Below are 17,865 nucleotides of genomic sequence, written 5' to 3' on the forward strand. Positions count from 1 at the left end.
AAAGATGGGGCACGGGACGAGGTGGAAACATCTGGCTGTAAACCAAGTCCACCCTTAACGAGAAGTAACACAAAGGCTAAGGACGACAAGGTCTCAAATTTATCAAATCTATCTGGACAAGAAACATTTGGAGGTGGCAAAAGCAGTGCGATGGAAAGTCGTAAAGGAACCCACATCCCATGTGTTCCTTGTAAGAGACAAACACGTTGTTCCAAACAGTTACCCCTAAAGTATAAAGACTTTATCTTGTGTAAAACAAACAGACACAAAGGACAGCTGAGAAGAGGAAGGAAGATGGATAACTAATGTGGATTTGAGGAAAAAAAACTAAATACAAAGCGTAACTTCCTTAAAAGAATTCACAGTTTAATTAATTGTTAAATAGAAACAATATTCACACAAAAATGGAATAAGAATTCATTTACATAAAATAAACTTTTTCATTTACAGAGTGTTGAGATTCTTTTTGCACTAACCGTTACATTCACCAATAAACATAGAAGAAATTCAATAAATAAAACATTTCATGGCTTCGAATGACAAGTAAATTAGCTCTTTAACGGAATCTTAAACAACACGTGAACGAGATTTCTTGAGGGTAATTAAAAAGAAATAAAATAAAAAAGGTACACTGGTAAACATGAACTGCAAGTCCTCAAATAGGACCTGGTCTTACACTTACACACACACACCTCCAAGAATTACTGTAGTCATTATTAAAGTCGTTCTTTGGTTTTATAATGTTACAGCAATACTGATTTAAAAAAACATCCAAACACACACACACACCAAACTTAAAAAATACAATTCTTAGTCAATATTCTAGTTTGATTTGTCCCGTTAGGATGCAACAAGTATGTAACAAACTCGACAGGTCATCCTGTAAAGAAAATACAAGAAATCTTTGTTCTCATTCAAGCTTTTTGTGGTAGTGGAAGGACCCGTTGCTGTTGTGCATGTTTCCGTTGTTGTTCACAGCCTTCCCGTTGGCAAGCCGAGAGCCCGCCTCCTCGGACTGCATGTACTCGTTCCCCACTCTCTGATAGGTCGGGTGGGTCGTCAGCACTCGCAGCAGACGTTCTGTGGAAAAAACGAGACAGCTGCAATGAGGACTTTAATGCGTTTTGACACCGATTTATCACCTGATGGAACAAATGTTCAGTGAAGTGTACATTGTTGCTTCATCGAGTAAAATCTCCTCCAGTCGGACTTTAATCTTATTAACATATGTCTAAACTTTTCACACTACTGTATGAGCTCTAACTCAGTTAACCACTTCTCACAGCAGGGAGAATATCAGACCGGCAACTTAAAAATAAACGGTTTCTTTTAAGTGCTTTATCTTAGAAGTTCTTTCACTTTTAAACTCATTAAATTGTTATTGAAGTTTGTGAGCAGCCTGTTAACAAATATATTGTTTTGACTATTATAAGTTAAACTTATACTAACTTATAATAACTTATATATATATATAAACCTTAAACCTAAAAAGGAAAGGCTGTTTTACTGATTTAGCTCATTTCATTACAGATAATGTCAATGTGAAGACACAAAATTCAAATGGAGGCTGGTGCATCACTCGTCCAGCACAACTGCTGGAACGGTACATAATAATATTTGTGCTGAAATAACAAAAAATAACTAAACGAGAAGCCCTTGGCCTGCTTGTTTTCCCACTCGTGTTGAACTGTTGGAAATGCTGCCAAACTCAATACTACAGAGACACTGACCTTCAGTAAGCTGGCCTTGATTGGAGGCCTGAGTGTAAAGCTCAGCTGTGTGGTGCTGAGGAAAACCCAGCAGCGCCCCCATGAGGTCTGACAGCTCCTCTGCACTCAGACTGCCTTTGCCCTCTTTGTCAAACAGCTGGAAAACAAAGACAAGTGCATTTAAAAAAGGAAAATGTGAAAGAAAAGTGGGTAAAATAGGTATGTAAACGATGTGACACATGTATCCTTTGTATTTTGAACATATTTGCTGTAAAAGGTGTCTTGGGTCAGGAAAATAAGCCAACAGGACTTACTGTAAAAGCAGTGTGGAGCAGTGACTTGAAGCTGGCAAACCCTGACAGAGCAGCAACACTCAAATAGATCTGTCTGAGGTCCACAATTTCATCCTGAAGGAAAAAAACACAATATTAGAGTTTGACACAGTTTTACTTAATATACATACTTTTTTTTCTATTTGTTTCTTGAATACAGCGTGTAAAAACTGAAATTGGTATCCAACTATTGCCACAGAGTGAGTATGCAGCATGCACTCTCATAGCTGTTGTATCAAAACCGTAAAACTCTGGAGGACAGTTCATTTTTTGCTGCAGTTGTTGGTTATCTACAAAAACGCAGATGTAAAAACTCTCAGTTCATCCTAGCAGACAAACACCAACCTTGGAGTAGAGGCCACAGATCCTGACAGCTGTCTGTTTATCCGTCAGCCTGAGAAGAGAGGCGAGCTCCTCGGCGCTGGCCTGGACGGTCCCCTGAGCTCCTGACTGACACCTGTCAATCATCCTGTCCAGCGCTGCTTCCACTTCATGCACGCCGAGACTGAAAGAGAAAGAGAGCGGTGCAAGACGGTGAGAAAAAAGACGAATGGGGAACAAAAAATAAATATAATAAAAAAAGAGGCCAGGAGTCAAACAACTTCTCTTACCCGTCTTTGTGCAACAGCGAGAGTGTTTCCCTGGCAGGTGAGTCCAGTGGGAGAGAGAGACCACCCAGTTTATTGACAGGAACTCGGCCCTCCATCACATAATCTGTAGCGGGGATTCCCAGGGCCCTGAAGCACAGCAGAAAAGTGCATTACAATACAATGTGTAGCATCTACTGCGGCTTTTAACCCCGTAGTTCATTCCTCATCTAAAATCTAAAAATGCAGGTCACCATAGTTTGTTTTAGGGGAAATAAATCCGATGTGAAAAGTTAATTTAATATAAAACCATACAGAGAATAACAAAGAAAAGAAAAGCATGTTGGGGACTTTTATTTCTCCTTATTGCCAAAGTAGATTAAAAAAACACTGGTGCCATTCATAAAATAAATATGCTCTTTATTAACGTCTAGTGGCAGCTCAGGGTAAACAACAACAACAATAACAACAACAACAACATCTGCAAACTGTCCTCAGCCACTGCCAAGGTTTGTTTTTCTTCCAGATTGAGAGATTACAGCAGGCGGAGACAGAGACCAAAGTTTGAATGTGTTCTTATGTGAAGCACTTGACTTTATCTTGATACGTGCTATAGAATAAAAGATATTATTCATTTGAATATTATATTGTGACAGTTTTGAAAGACTGTTCATATAGTCTTATAAACTGTCTGCCAGCCTCCTTGTTTTGTTCCGTTTGTGGTCTATTTTTATTGTTTTGTACGTCTTTTCAATACATCTCGTCACTGTAAAACACCCATTAACATAGCAGATGACGTCTATGACTGCTGAATACGAAGCATAGCTGACGCAGTGACATACAAATTGACATAAATCATAAACCAACTGCGTATTCTGCTGCTTACTTGGCCATGAGTTTCTGAACGTTGTCTGCGTACAGGTTGGGGTCATTCTTCTCCTCCTGGGAGGGTTTGTAAACGGGCAGGAACTGCAGAAGAAACAATAAAAAAAAAATATATTTTTTTAGTCACAATGTCTGTAAAAAGGTGGAACAGGATGAAAAACACACACATTGGATTTTATATTCACACTTGCACCTTATACTTGGTGTTAATACACCCAACAGTGATGTCAGAGTGTACCGAACACACCTAAAGTACACTTCTACATCACTGCGGGTCGAAAACATTGTCAAGTTTCTTCTTAAAAACACAGATTTCTATCATTATTACATCATTATTTATTAATATGTGTTCATTTGTGAGGTGAATGAGCTGGTAAACGGTCTTACCTCAACAGTCAGGTTGGTGTAGAACTGTGACGTTGTGTGCCACAGTGCCTCAACCCTAAATGGACAAACCAATATTATATTAAATATGTATAGAAAACAGCACCTCAAACACAAATATAAAGTAGAGAAAGAGCTTCCACACAAACACCAGAGAGGGGTCTCTACCTCTCCTCTTGTGCTGTGCTCAGACACTTCAGTAGGTGTGACATGTGACCTCCTCTCTTTGGGTTAGGGTGTTCCTATGTCTTGAAAATATGTAGTTAATTTGACTTCTCTCACTGTTTTGATTCTGGATGACAGGAGAAGATGTTCCTTTTAGCTTATATTTAAATAAATTGTTTGAATTTGCTTATCTTTGTAGCTTTCGTTGTTTCACCACAACAACATCGGCTAAAACTGGTGTTTTAAACATTTGCATTGGGACAGAATTTCATAATCTTTCACCCAGCACTACCTATAGGACGTTTAACTTTTCCAATAGGCGCAGTTCTTCTAAATTTGTTTATTAAACGAGATTGATGTGGCCAGAAAAGAAAATCCTGCACTTCCAGTTGACATTAGGTTACCGGTTTTATTAGGTTGACCAAGCTAAAACTAATCCGGTCCTGTAATAAATCCTACCTGCTGGAAGGTTGTAATGTTCAGTTGGTGTTTACGCAGTGTTAGACAGGCGTTGAAGCGACACATATGATCTTTCTGGAGGCTGAAGTTTGTGTTGCTGGTGAACTATATTGCATTATACAGGGAGGTGTTTCTGTTATTTACCCTGAAAATATAACAGCAGTGAATAGCTTGAATCCCATTAGGTTGAGTGCATTTCTTGTAAAACATTTGTAAGTGAGCAGACAACAATTAAGGGAGTTTTTAAAAAATCCTGGAAGTTGATAAAAATACATTTTCCATGCCGACTCATCTTCCTGCTTACGTAGAAATCCAGAAATCCCAGAAATGTACCACAGCTCCTGTGTATTGAACTCACCAGGTTGTTCCTTTGTATGTCCAGCGAACAGTATCCTGAGGAAAGAGTCATAAAAAGACTTTAATCAAACAGTGGATACAACACAACCAGGGTGGAGTCTTTTTTTATAGCACAACTCTGGTCACTTTCCCCTCGTAGATGTTCCTCTTTTTACTGAGTATGCAAACGTACTGGCCTGGACAAATATTACAGTATATTCATAAACATAAACTACAGCCTGATAAAATGTAGGATAAAAGGTAGCGTACACACTGATCTGTGGGCATCAGGTGACGACAGATACAAATGAGTCAAAACAGAACAAAGCGTCTACTGTATGTGCCTTCGATTGCACGCAGGTTGCTCAACTTTTTACAGTTTGAGTGCAATGACGTAGTTTCCAGTCTGTTATTGTTACGGTTATAAAATTACCTTCAAATTCCTATTTTTGATCCTTTGGCAGACAGTAAAAAACGTGTTGAGACAGGTAATCTTTGCTGTAACACACATACATTTAACTTATAGTCTTGTTTTTATATCATCTAGTTACTATAATAAAGGCTCTTTATTTGTGTACCTTAACAAAAGCAGTGCACCTCGACTTCATTCACTCTCTTAATAACCAAGTCCCCTTAATTATTAGTATAACAAAATAGTTATTTACCCATTTATTGTTCCTTTAATTATTTAATTAGATTTTAAAATTCTCTGAAATCAGAAATTTAAACTGGAGATGTGTCACATATGTGAGTCTGTCGTTTTTTCATGTATTTTTTTGTACATTAAAACCAAAAATGTGTTCCCATGTATTCTGAATTGCGTATGGCTTCTCAGCACAAGTTTATTCTTTATTTTCTTTTCTCAAAATGTGTAGTAAGAAGCCATTCCTAGAACAAAGGTTGGCCATGTATACTATTTTCCAATGAATGAAGGGTGAGTCAGGGGTTATACACCTACAAACTCACATTTCTTAATAAATGCTTGTTTTATTTGATCTGGTTTTCCATTACATATAAAAAGATAGACGTTTGTGAACATTAACCTTCTTCTTGTGGGGAGAACTGGAAAGGGGAAGGGCACAGGTTTTATCAGTGAACAAATAACTACCAACCTTAAATAAATGTTTGTTTATAACCGCCGATTAACTTTAAAAAAAAGAGATCTTGATAGAGCTTGAAATCACGGCCCTAGTTAAACATTTAGGAGTAGGAAGAGGATCTTAACTCCTTAACAGGACAAACGACAAATTACATCATCTCATGTTTAAAAAAAACTAGCAGAGCAACACGATTTAACTCACCAGCTTGTTGGGGTAACGCAACAGAACAGGTTGGACCGGGACTCCGGCAAGGAACGCACCTGTAGAGGAAAGAAACATAAACTAAAAATACGGGACTGCACCTTGCAAAGAGAGAGAGAGAGTAGTGCTGTACAAGTTAATCATCCGGTTGCGAGACAATCAGCTGCTACGCCCTTTAACTCTCATGCCACTCATTCCTACACGATTTACACAAACGGTGAGTTAGAAACGAGTTATACATCGAGAAAAACCAGATGGGGACTCACTGCCCGCTACTCACCGGGTTTGAATTTGATGAGAGCGCTGCCGTTAGTTGTGGTTCCCTCGGGGAACATCAGCATCTAGCCAAGGAATAAGAAATGCGGCCTATGAGTCAGGACATGTCGGAGCTCTGTGTGCTTCCAGACGGTGAACTTACAGGCTTTATGACAACATGAACGGCACGTCGGAGCCAAGAGTCAAAGAAAACTACCTCCTGCTGACTGTAACCTCAGAACAATCTGGCTTCTTATGCACGGACGGACTGGTTTCAGTACGACTTCAATGCTCTGCACCTTCTGTTCACCCTTATTTAAAAGTACATAAGGCCTGACCTGTGGTTACTCTTGCAATTTCCAAACTGTAATTAAGGATGCAGTCAGAAAAGTATTCCCTGGAGGCAGGAAAGTTCCCCTCGTCCCATCCTATAGACTTTATTTAATCTTGATCGGCTTTTTGTGCTAGTGGTATGAAGCCACCACGAGCAGAGACTGAACTCGACGGACGTCTGCACCGCTGTTGTTGTTTCTGTGACCGCCGGCGTTACTCTAATTGTGCGATTAAATAGTTTGGTAGTAATTAGCTCTGTAAACAAGATAGGAGCCAAGGCGGTAATGTATCTGCATTTTCACTTTATAAATCCAAGGTGCAGCAGATTTTCTTTTGTCAGGAGTCTTAAAGAGGATCTATTACGCTCATTTCCAGCTCTATATTCTTTATTTTCTCCACTAGAGAAGCTTTCCACGATTCACTCTTCAAAAACATCCTTAATTATCTTATACAGGCCCTCAGTCCATCCTCCGTCTGAAGGAAGACATCTCTTTAACCCCCCGCCTCCCTAAAACCCACTTTCTTCTGAGAGGCTAACTTCACTGAAGCCTACAGAGGAGCTGCACTGAGTGCTTGTAAGCTGCCTCGGCTGGAAAAGGGTTCTGAGTATCAGCTCCTCCACTGTTATTTACCACTTTTATAACTTTGTTCACTGATTTTGGTGAAACTGGGTTGTTTTTTATAGGATTTCTGATGTCCTCTGATTTAACTTTCAGTGATTTACAGAGTTCCCTGATGAAAATCTAGCTTTAACTACTTGTTGTCAGGGATTAACTACTAAAAAAAGCATTCACAACAAGCTTTTTACTCCCAGGGATTATACCTTAACATGCGTTTAACTCATTATTTGACACCTTCGGTCATAAAACCGCTCACCTGAGGCCAGTAGCCACCAGAGGTCAACCTCTCCGTGAGCTGGGCGACTGCCTTTTTCCTCGATTCTGGATCCTTTCTGCTCACAATCACAGACTGGTTGAACTCGAGCAGAGCTGAAACACACAAACACACACACACACACACACGAGAACACAAATCAGAACCAGAACCAAAAGGGAGGAGTCCAGAGCGAGACGGCCAAGAAAGCAAGAAAGGAAGTGCCAAAGCAGGCAGAGCAGATTAAAAGCCAAAAGAGTGAGTCACTTGTTTATCTTTGGACTTCCTTGCATACTTTAATTTTCCTCGACCCCTCTATTCCAAATATTACTCTCTCTGTTGTTTGTTTAATAGGTGGAGAGGTTTCCCATCCATGAGCACAATGCACCGCTGCCTGCCAGTGAAGCACAGCGAATGTATACATTTCTCTTCCTTCTTTCTTTTAAACTGAGATTAAAAACAAATTCGGTAAAAACATTACGTCATTCAGGCACACGTGACTGACGGGAACCAACTTTTACGTTTCACTTCTCGGTGCAGTTTTGACGCGTTCGAGTTGACACACGTTTGAAAGAAGCCAAACGCAGCACGGGGTGTGACTCGCCACTTTGAACACATGTCAAACAAAACAATCAGTGTCTTTTACACCTGCATGTCCTACACGACAAGAGGAGACGTCTGGAGTGGCTTTAAAAAAACAAAAGAGCAAATAAAGAAGAGAAAATGTATTGATGTCATTACTGTTATCGCTTTCGCTGTGTTTTTTTTACTGTTGTTTTTTCTTGTACAGTGTTTATATTATATTATATTTTATTATTTTTTCATACTCTTATTGTTTTTTTATACTGTTTTTTTCTTGTACAGTATTTATATTATATAATATTATATTTTATTGTTTTTTCATACTTAGTTTTTTTATACTGTTTTTTTTTCCTGTACAGTGTTTATATTATATTTTATTATTTTTTCATACTCTTACTGTTTTTTATACTGTTTTTTTTCTTGTACAGTGTTTATATTATATTATATTATATTATTTTCTCATAGTCTTACTGTTTTTTTTCTTGTACAGTGTTTATATTATATTATATTTTATTATTTTTTCATACTCTTATTGTTTTTTATACAGTTTTTTTCCTGTACAGTGTTTATATTATATTTTATTATTTTTTCATACTCTTATTGTTTTTTTATACTGTTTTTTTTCTTGTACAGTATTTATATTATATAATATTATATTTTATTGTTTTTTCATACTTACTGTTTTTTTATACTGTTTTTTTCTTGTACAGTGTTTATATTATATTATATTATTTTTTCATACTGTTTTTATACTGTCTTTATACTGTTTTTTTCTCCCTCCACTTTCTATCCACCATTCTGCTGCGGTAATATTAGGAAATTCCCCCCATTGTGGCATATTAAAGGAGTAAATATCTCTATCCTTTCAGGCTTAATTTTGATCACCCATGCTGTTTATAATTCTTTCCATAATCATCTAATCTATAAATTGTGCCTTATATAGTCAAAAAACTAAATTATAATCAGTTTACAGTGAAAAGAAAACAGAGCAAACAAGCCCCAAAGTTCTCTCCTTGATGCACGCATTATCTGATCTCCAATCATCATCCATCCACCTCCTATGACCGGCAGGCTGTGTTCTTTCTCGTTTGACCGCGACACCAACCGGTCCCAGGCTGGGCCGGAAACAGAACCCAATGTCCAGAAAGCCGCTGTGAGGCCCCACCCGACCACACGGGCGGCCTCCTTTCAGGTCTGCCCTCTCTCGCGACCTTTGACCTTCACCACCAGGAAGCCCAAGGAGAAGAAAGACAGCTCGGGTCAACAACACACACAGACGATCCGAGCGCAAGTCGGAGGACCAAGCCAGCTTCGGGCGGTGGCGGGTCTCTCGGCCAGAGGCAGGCCAACCCACCAGCCGGGCGAGAGAGGCCGACTGAGATGAGAAGCAAGAGAGGCCGCCACGCATGACGGCGGAGCAGATCAGGGAAAGAGGAGGGTGGCCCAGGATGACGCCCTGAGCGGAAGGCGGAAGAGAAAGCGAATGAAGGAACATTTAAAATAACTGCATTTAACGGAAGAGGGGAAGGCAGGCGGGTGAACCCAGGAATGACGGCAACTGAGGGATGACACAAGAGAAGAGAGAACATCTTAAAATATGATTTAACGGGCAGAGACAGAGGAGGGTGACCAGGATGACGCCCCTGAGTGGAATACCAAGAGAAGCAAAGGAACATTTAAAATATGATTTAACGGCACAGAGGGGGAAGAGGAGGGGTGACCAGGATGACCGCCTGAGGGCGATACAAGAGAAGAAGATAAGGAACATCTTACAAATATGATTTAACGGAGAGAGGGAAGTGAGGAGGGTGCCCAGGATGACGCCCCTGAGGGATACAAGAGAAGAGAAGAACATTTAAATATGATTTAACGGAGAGGGAAGAGGATGTGGGTCCGACCAGGATGAACGTCCTGAGGTATACCAAGAGAAGAGAGGAACATTTAAATATGATTTAACGGAGAGAGAAGGGAAGGGTTCCCAGGATGACGCCCTGGGCGATACCCAAGAGAAGAGAAGGAACATTTAAATATGATTTAACGAGAGAGGAGAGAGGAGGGGTGGCCCCAGGTGACGCCCTGAGGGATACCAGAGAAGGGAGAAGGAACATTTAAAATAATGATTTAACGGAGAGAGGGAAGACGAGGGTGCCCAGGATGACGCCCTGCAGGGTACCAAGAGAAGATTTAAATAAGATTAAAATATGATTTAACGAATATGGACATTGTGTATCCTGATATTTAAACTCACAACACATTGTTTTTAAACTTTCTGACCAATTTATCTGTGTTTTATGATTTCGTGGTGACTTTTAATGTTTAAATTCATAGCTACTGAGTTTAAATATGTCATTTCGCCATATGTTGCTCTCCCGTCTCTAAAAACATTCTTTACATGATGATAATAATAATTTCAGCCCTGTTGCACGGCCCTGTCTGTCACCAAGTTATGCAACTCTGTGGTATGATATCATGTGTCATCCCCAGTCTATGCCTGGAAACATTTTATGACATGACTGTTTTGCTTAGGCACCAAAGTCAGAAAGAAAGAGCTGTGAAAGACTCTTTGTTCTCTCTTATAGGAGGCTTAAAAGCTCACATGTATAACACAAATAAGAAAACACATGTAGTTTAAATTGCTTTTTGAGTTTCACTTTATAATATAGTGTCCTAACTCCTTAAGCATTGAAGTGACAAGCACAGTATGAGTTGGTGTTTGGATGTTAGGAGTGAGGACCAGCTCCTCTCAAATTAATGCCAAATTAAATTCAGGTGGCATATTTTGGTGGTGGGGGGGTTGAATGAAGCTTTTCCACAGTAACAAGTCATGTCTAACACGGTTTACGTGAAGTGGTGCCAGTGTGTCTGCCTCTACGCTCCGTTTTAGCCATGACATTAAATACTGAAGACTTAAATTTGGACGTTACCCTGATCCTCTGCGCTCGGGTCAGCTTCACCGTGTGAATGAATGGATGTGGATACTCGTGCGTTGCCAAGTGACAGTCGTGTTTCTCCATGGCGACGGGGCAAACCTGACAGCCAAGTTCAAGAAAATACAAAAAAAAATAAAAAATAAAAAATAAAAAAACTTTTAAAAAAAGACGATACTTTGAAATTTTAACTCCTGTGTCAGTTAAAGGAAGAAAAACAAAAATGTTTTAAAATAAGTTATCAACAGCTCCTTGCTATTTTTTCCCCGAAAACTGTTAAAGTGTCTCGCGCAGTCAGATTTAAAAAATAGAACGTTAAAAAAAAAAACCGGTTGAACAACAAAAACAAAAACAACAACAAACGACGAACGACGATAAATCACTTAAAAACAAACTCCTCCGACCTCTATTCACATGGCGAAACACACACTGAAGTAAAACAGCTCATCCTTTCTTTCTTTCTATACTCTCTCTCTCTCTCTCACCTGTCCCGCCCCTTCGCAGCCCGACAGCCCGGCCCACAGGCTCCATGGGCGGGTCGGGGCAAGTCCAACCGGTCCCTCCCTGAAACTAATGCTAAACCAGGTTTAACACTTTTAAATGACAAAAGATGTTATAATTTTACTAGCTATTAACTGAGTCTGAGCTTAAGTATAATTCATAATATTTTTTTTACTCATTAGCTATGTAAAATAATGCTGGTATAATGGGGGTTTATGCTTTCTTTTATTGTTTTTTTTTATCATTTGTTTGTTGTTTGTTGTTTGTGCTTTTGCTCATGAACTCTGCAAACCACTTTGGGTATTAAATAAGCTTTATAAATACATTTGCCTTTGCCTAAATGTTTTGTATTTACAATTTGAATCGGTGATGTAACTAAAGTCTTTAAATAAATGAATAAAAAGAAGAAAGAATTGCCTCCAAAGTGTAGCTAGTGGAGTATATGTAAAGCAGAATAAAATAAAAATACCTTAATAGTGTACTTTATACAGGCTACTTGAGTAAATGCACTTGTTTACACTCCACTTCTGTGATATAAGACAAATTAATGATATAATAAATGAAAAAAAGTCCAAATTGATATGGATGATACTAATTAGTTTACTAATTAGGTCAAAAGTTTGAGACAAAGTCTTTCTCATAACACTCATATTTTGGCTTTTAAATGTCAAAATATTATGTAAGAAGTTTTACATTTTCTACATTTAAATCAGCCTACAGCTATTAGCATTTTGTAATAGAAACATTTATTAGGAAAAAAGATAGTATTGCATATAATCCCAAAAAACAATTAAAGCACATTTAATAAACAGCCGCCAAATGTAATCACATCAGCTTAAAATTAGCCTAAAAGTAAAGCCTGTAAACTTCTTTTTAAAGCAATAAGATGCCGTATTTTCCTATATACTGCACCAAGAGAGTAACTTAATTTACACACACTGCAGACAGTACTGAATTAAGATTAAACTTGGATATCTAAATATTCTTGTAATTTATGTGGATTTAAAACAATTTCTGAAAATCACGTGTTGGGATATGAAGAAATCTGTCCAAATCAAACTCAGACAAACTCCACCTTTCACACCTGTTCATCCATGACGACAACAAAAGCTGCACGAGCTTTTCTGTGACTCGCCTCTCAAGTTTTCCCCGCTGCCCTGCCTGGCTGCTTTTGTTCTCCCTACAGGGTGTTGCTGCTGATACCAACACCAAACACACACACGCCCACAAAGAAAGAACATTAAGGAGATCAGAGATGGTTACAGACGTTGCAGACATTTTTCAGATTGCAAAAAAACTGCTTTTTTTTAACAGAAATTTAGTATAATGCTCATAAAAGTCATACTTTTAATTGGTAGTTTTAACCAGTTGGACCCTGATTTGGCAACAGTTTGTATTGAAGCCAAAAGCAGTTCATGGTTGCTCGTGACATTTATTTTATCTCCAGGTTATCTCCACACAGTAACTTAAAGATTTATACTGAATTAGAAGATAAAACGTGGATATAATAAAACAAAAAAAGTACATTTAATTAAATTTTTTTCTATGAAATGAACCACTGGTTTATGTTTTATTTATCAACATGTATAACCTCTTTTTCTGGAAAATCAACTGGACGTTTAAAGGAAACAAATACTCATGAAACATCCAGAGAAAGGTAGTTTTGTCTCATATCTCGTGTTATATTTCGTCAGATTGCACAACCGTACTTGAAGTGTTTGATCACATCGTTACCTTGAGATATCGAATCTGGTTTTCTCGTGGTTGTGACTGAATTCTCTTACCTTGAGCAAAAAAATTTTTTCCTCCTAGAGTTCAACATTATTGCTCCATCAGTGTTTCTGAAGAGTCTGTACTCTAGATGTATGTTGACTGGCACTGTTTTGAGTATCAGAATTTACTTTCAGGTGTGATATTTCTTAAAATGTTCTCTCTGAAACACAAGTATGACAACTCTCAGAAGATTGAATTTCACCATAAGTTGTTTCTCCACGCCCATAAAACAAGCTTAACTGATTTTCTAGAGTGATAAAGATATTAAAGACCTTTTTTAAGACTTTTTTTAAAGTTTTATTTCATTTTCTTGCATCCCCCAGTTAAAGATTTAAGACTTATTACAGCTTTTTTGTGAATCACAACTTCTTCAGTGCATCTCTTTCCCAGAATAAAATTTAACACAATTCTTTTTTTTCTTCCAACACATTTATTGACAGTTGAAAACATTTTAATTCAGCCAATAATAAGGATTTATTATATAGAACATTTTCATAGAGCAAAACAGTATAAATTAAACAGACCTATAAATTAAACCGGTTAGTAAATGTTGCTGGTTAGCGGGCTGAAATCATGTTGTGTTTCACTACAAACTGAGAAACAAAAAGAAAAATGAAGAACGGAAAAAAGAAATCTATCTACTCTACTGGAATATGACCTAATAAGACATTAGCCTCATTATATATAGTGCTGTTTTACTGATGTTTCTCCTCCAGAAACTGGGTATAATTCTATATTCTCTTATGTAGTCCATAAATAACCTCCTATTATGTTGTTAATAATACAGTAGTTCAATGTGAGGATCTGCTGGCTTTTTAAACCTTTACTAAAAGAATCAAAAAAAATTAGGTATGGGGGACATCAGAGGACATGAAGCAGAGCAGCAGGCTGAAGAAATGTTAATGTTTCTGTTAAAAAAAGGCAAACAAATGCGTGTGTGTTTATGGAGGACGAGGGCTTTCGTAGAAAGCTGCTCCGCACGTCCTGCTGCGCCACTGTGGAGGCTCAGTCTGTTGTGGACAAGAGCTGGACAGCTTTAACAGGTAGCCAGGCTGCGTGGCGCCGGTGGAGAATGTACAGTATATAGTATATAACCTCTGTAAATATTTGAATCTGGTATGTGCACGCTCCGTCCTCTTCACAACACCATCCCTCCACCCATGATCTCCATCCTCTGTTGAGAAAAAACACAAAAAAAGGATTAGTGCCTGACCAGAATATTGGCTGATATCGGTGTGTATGTGAGCCGATAAATGCTGAAGACATTAGAGAGTAGCGACAGGTTTATATTAAACAATATAATATACAATTATATTATATATAAAACAATATACAACAAATAAATGTCACATGGACGAGTACATTTCTTGGTTGCAACTGTGAAAAACGCACATTTAAGGGACCGTTGCGTAATCGTGGTTATGTTTTGTGGTGTGCACGTGTTGACCTCTCGGGGCCACCGTATATTTTATCAAACAGAAATTTAAAATATATCTAATGAATGTGACTATTTTTAAAGGCATGATTAATTCATTTATGCCACCTCTGCTAAATAATTTCCAGTTGGAAACCCGCGTTTACATTATTATGCCCTCTATATCTACAAGCGCTGTCGGGAGAGGCATGCTGCTGCAGGTATCAGTTACTTCTTTTAAAAAAACGGTACATCTCATCCTTTTTTCCTCTAAAATCTATGTTACAAGGTAACCTGACAAACTTGTTTAGATTTAAGACAGTGAGAAAATTACAGAAAACTACAATGCATAAATGTAATAACAAAACAGACATATTCTGCCCTCTACTGGCTGAAAGGTGAGTGACCAGCACATGAGACATTTATGGCCCAGCATGAAAACAAGACAAAACTGGGAGCAACAGAGAACATAAACGCCATTTTCAGTGCGATCCAGTAAAAAAAAAAAACGACATCTTCTTTGTTTACCTGTGGCGGTTCTATGAAAGCTAGCCAATCAGAAGAGTGCGTTGGGAGCAGCCCCATCGACTGACACTTGTAGATGGCCAAGGCCGAGCCCAGGAGGTTACCGACCAGGTAGACGAGGCCCTGCAGCCACTGCTGACTGGAGCTCTCCAACAGCTTGAAGGCTGAGACGCAAGAGAACACAGGAATTTTTATTGTGTAGACGTTAAAAGAGAGTCTGTAACACACAGTAGTGAACGATGTGAATGATGAATACTCACTGGCAGACATGGACATGAGCGCCTGTATGGGCCTCCAGGCCATCATGCAGACCATCATGATGGGGAAGATGGAGATGGTGTTGCCCGACATGTACATGATGAACAGGTTCATGGGGATTTGTTTCAGAGGCCCGAGAGCGACGTCCCAACAACGCTGCAGGACAAAAGGTACGTACATTAATGTTTTTAGTTCTGCTCCAATATTTCATCGTTATATCACAGAGTTCCTCTCTTATATGGATTATTACTCTAAAGCTGCTTCCTCTGGGAGGATCACACCAAATACAAACATGTTCGCCGTTCATTTACACACGTATTTATGTATACATCGCTGAGTTTTACTTCCTCTGTGCATCTTTTTCCAGAATTTGGGATTTCATTATTTGAAGCAGGAAAACGATTATCTTAGGAGGCGTTCAAGAACATAAGAAGCCCAGAGAAACTGTTTCGTTTTTTTTATAAAACGCTGTCGTAAAAAAAAAGAGAAATGTCCGCATCCAAAGAATAAAAGTCAAGGTTCTCCTCGCTGTCTACCTTCTCCACCAGGTTCTTGTCCGTCTCCTGGATGCTGGTGTCGGGGACGGGTTTCTCGGAGTAGCCGATGGGATAAACGACGTCTCCCTGACCGCCCTGCCGGTCCCCACGAGTCCTGCCGCACACACGCAACACAAAGAGTTTACATTCATGACTCTTTTATTGAGTCCTTTTGGAAATTGGAGAGGAGCTGCCTATGACTAAGAGCCGCTCTGTCAGTTACCCATCGATGGTAAAACGATGCAAGTCACAGATCGGAGCGCTTTGTCCGTCTGAGCCTTCGTGGTGCCGCTTCGATCAGCTTCGTTCACAAAGTGGCTTTACTGAGTGTTTGTGTTCACCTGGTGTTGCCCAAGCTCAGCTCCAGAGCCCACTTCATCCTCCTGGCCCCGCTTCCTCCTCTCGTCGACAGAGCCCCTCCGCCTCCTCCTTGTCCCCCTGGAGACGCCATGGCAACCGGCTGCACTGCTGGACCTCAGAGACAGAAAGTACCTGAAGAAATAAAAAAAACAGGAGATATTAGATAGGCGGAGAGGGTTTTTTTTGTTTGGTTCGACACTTTACCAGCGTCCACGTCTCTGAACGACCTGCAGGCAATACAAAAAATATATAATAGGATGCAATAATAAGGTATATAGCAAAGCAAAACAAAACCTGGTGGTATGATGGTTCATCTTTATATGTTTTATGCAATGTTTAGTCTGTTTTTATATCCTGAACCTGAGCGAAACAACAGTTATACTGTTAAAAATTACACTAGCTTTAACTTATTTCATATCTTAGGCCCATGCTTCCGTTGTTTTGCAGCTGCAATCACTGTTACAAAACCGATTTCAGGCATTATAATGTTATTTTAATATCTGCATTGACTACACAAGATGCCGTTAGTGCATGCCTTCCTGTAAACACCATGTGTTCATGCAGTAGATGGTGTGGTAAAACGTTTTCAGCCCTGTTTAACGACCATATGTATGTAACATTAAAGGTCTGGCCCAGTTTAAACGACATGAGAAAGCCTGATGGAGGCTGTTACACAAAGGTTACTGAGTCCTAACAAAGTCGCTTTAACTGCAGCAACGAGCAACATCGCTCAGTTTCTCTCTTTTTATTACTTATACAAGTTAAAAAACAACGTTTGCACGAACATTTCCGACAGAAACAGGGAGAATTAAAAACAACCGAGCCAACACGATGCAGAGCAGGACTTTAATATCGGTCGACGCCGCGGTTGTTAAGCAACGTTACATCATCTAAATGAAACATTCAAACATTCATTTACCTTACAGGGACATCCAAACCACTGCTACCTGCTGTGTTTCTTCTTATTTGTCGATGAAATGAGCGAAATCAATGAGCTTGCTGAATAAGTCGACCGCTCGATGGTTCCGGGGAGCACGCAATAATGACGCAATCACGTTGGCGTTGCGGATTTTGCGTCACGTCCTTTTAAAATCATTAATTGTTGTTATTATTATTATTATTATTATTATTATTTGTTTTAACAAATGTTACCGGAGTGGTTGTTAATATCTGAGCGCGACTTTGTTTTTCAGAGAGTTTTTTTTTATTTGGAGCAATACATTTAATAAAAATAATTTCTTTCAACGGGAGTTCAGTAATAATAATAATAATAATAATAATAATAATAATAATAATGATGAATATATGACATATATATGATATATATCAATATTAATGTATAATATTTATGTGTATACATGTATATCTGT

General features: G+C 38.8%; 2 protein-coding genes across 2 annotated transcripts; both read right to left on the reverse strand.

Annotated features, from left to right (window-relative positions):
* Nucleotides 1-7: 7 nt before the first annotated feature.
* lpcat4 (lysophosphatidylcholine acyltransferase 4) lies at nt 8-11,584 on the reverse strand. The gene is made up of 15 exons (XM_035675801.1): nt 11,126-11,584; nt 10,328-10,363; nt 9,480-9,657; nt 9,257-9,316; nt 7,623-7,735; nt 6,439-6,499; nt 6,159-6,217; nt 4,880-4,914; nt 3,901-3,955; nt 3,515-3,597; nt 2,653-2,778; nt 2,387-2,546; nt 2,024-2,116; nt 1,731-1,866; nt 8-1,080 (listed from the first exon to the last, which is right to left on the reverse strand). Exons 1-15 carry the CDS (start codon nt 11,213-11,215, stop codon nt 911-913), a joined length of 1,455 nt encoding a protein of 484 aa, XP_035531694.1. The 5' UTR covers nt 11,216-11,584; the 3' UTR covers nt 8-910.
* Nucleotides 11,585-13,812: 2,228 nt separating this feature from the next.
* emc4 (ER membrane protein complex subunit 4) lies at nt 13,813-17,548 on the reverse strand. The gene is made up of 6 exons (XM_035674994.1): nt 17,415-17,548; nt 16,477-16,627; nt 16,136-16,250; nt 15,602-15,755; nt 15,345-15,505; nt 13,813-14,576 (listed from the first exon to the last, which is right to left on the reverse strand). Exons 2-6 carry the CDS (start codon nt 16,584-16,586, stop codon nt 14,541-14,543), a joined length of 576 nt encoding a protein of 191 aa, XP_035530887.1. The 5' UTR covers nt 16,587-16,627; nt 17,415-17,548; the 3' UTR covers nt 13,813-14,540.
* Between the last annotated feature and the right edge of the window lie 317 nt (nt 17,549-17,865).

Source organism: Morone saxatilis, unplaced genomic scaffold, assembly GCF_004916995.1.
Source record: "Morone saxatilis isolate NCDOM2014 unplaced genomic scaffold, NCSU_SB_2.0 Contig4, whole genome shotgun sequence".
Lineage (NCBI taxonomy): Eukaryota > Metazoa > Chordata > Actinopteri > Moronidae > Morone > Morone saxatilis.

Coding starts and splice junctions, on each gene's coding strand:
- lpcat4 (XM_035675801.1), bottom strand. CDS start 11,215: ATGGAGAAACACGACTGTCACTTGGCAACGCACGAGTATCCACATCCA. Junction 9,658..10,327: donor CCCTCGTCTTCCCTCTCTCC/GTTAAATCATTA, acceptor CCTTCCGCTCAG/GGCGTCATCCTGGGCCACCC. Junction 1,081..1,730: donor TCAAGGCCAGCTTACTGAAG/GTCAGTGTCTCT, acceptor TTTTTTCCACAG/AACGTCTGCTGCGAGTGCTG.
- emc4 (XM_035674994.1), bottom strand. CDS start 16,586: ATGGCGTCTCCAGGGGGACAAGGAGGAGGCGGAGGGGCTCTGTCGACG. Junction 15,756..16,135: donor ACAAGAACCTGGTGGAGAAG/GTAGACAGCGAG, acceptor TTTGTCCTGCAG/CGTTGTTGGGACGTCGCTCT. Junction 14,577..15,344: donor CTTTCATAGAACCGCCACAG/GTAAACAAAGAA, acceptor TTTTCTCAACAG/AGGATGGAGATCATGGGTGG.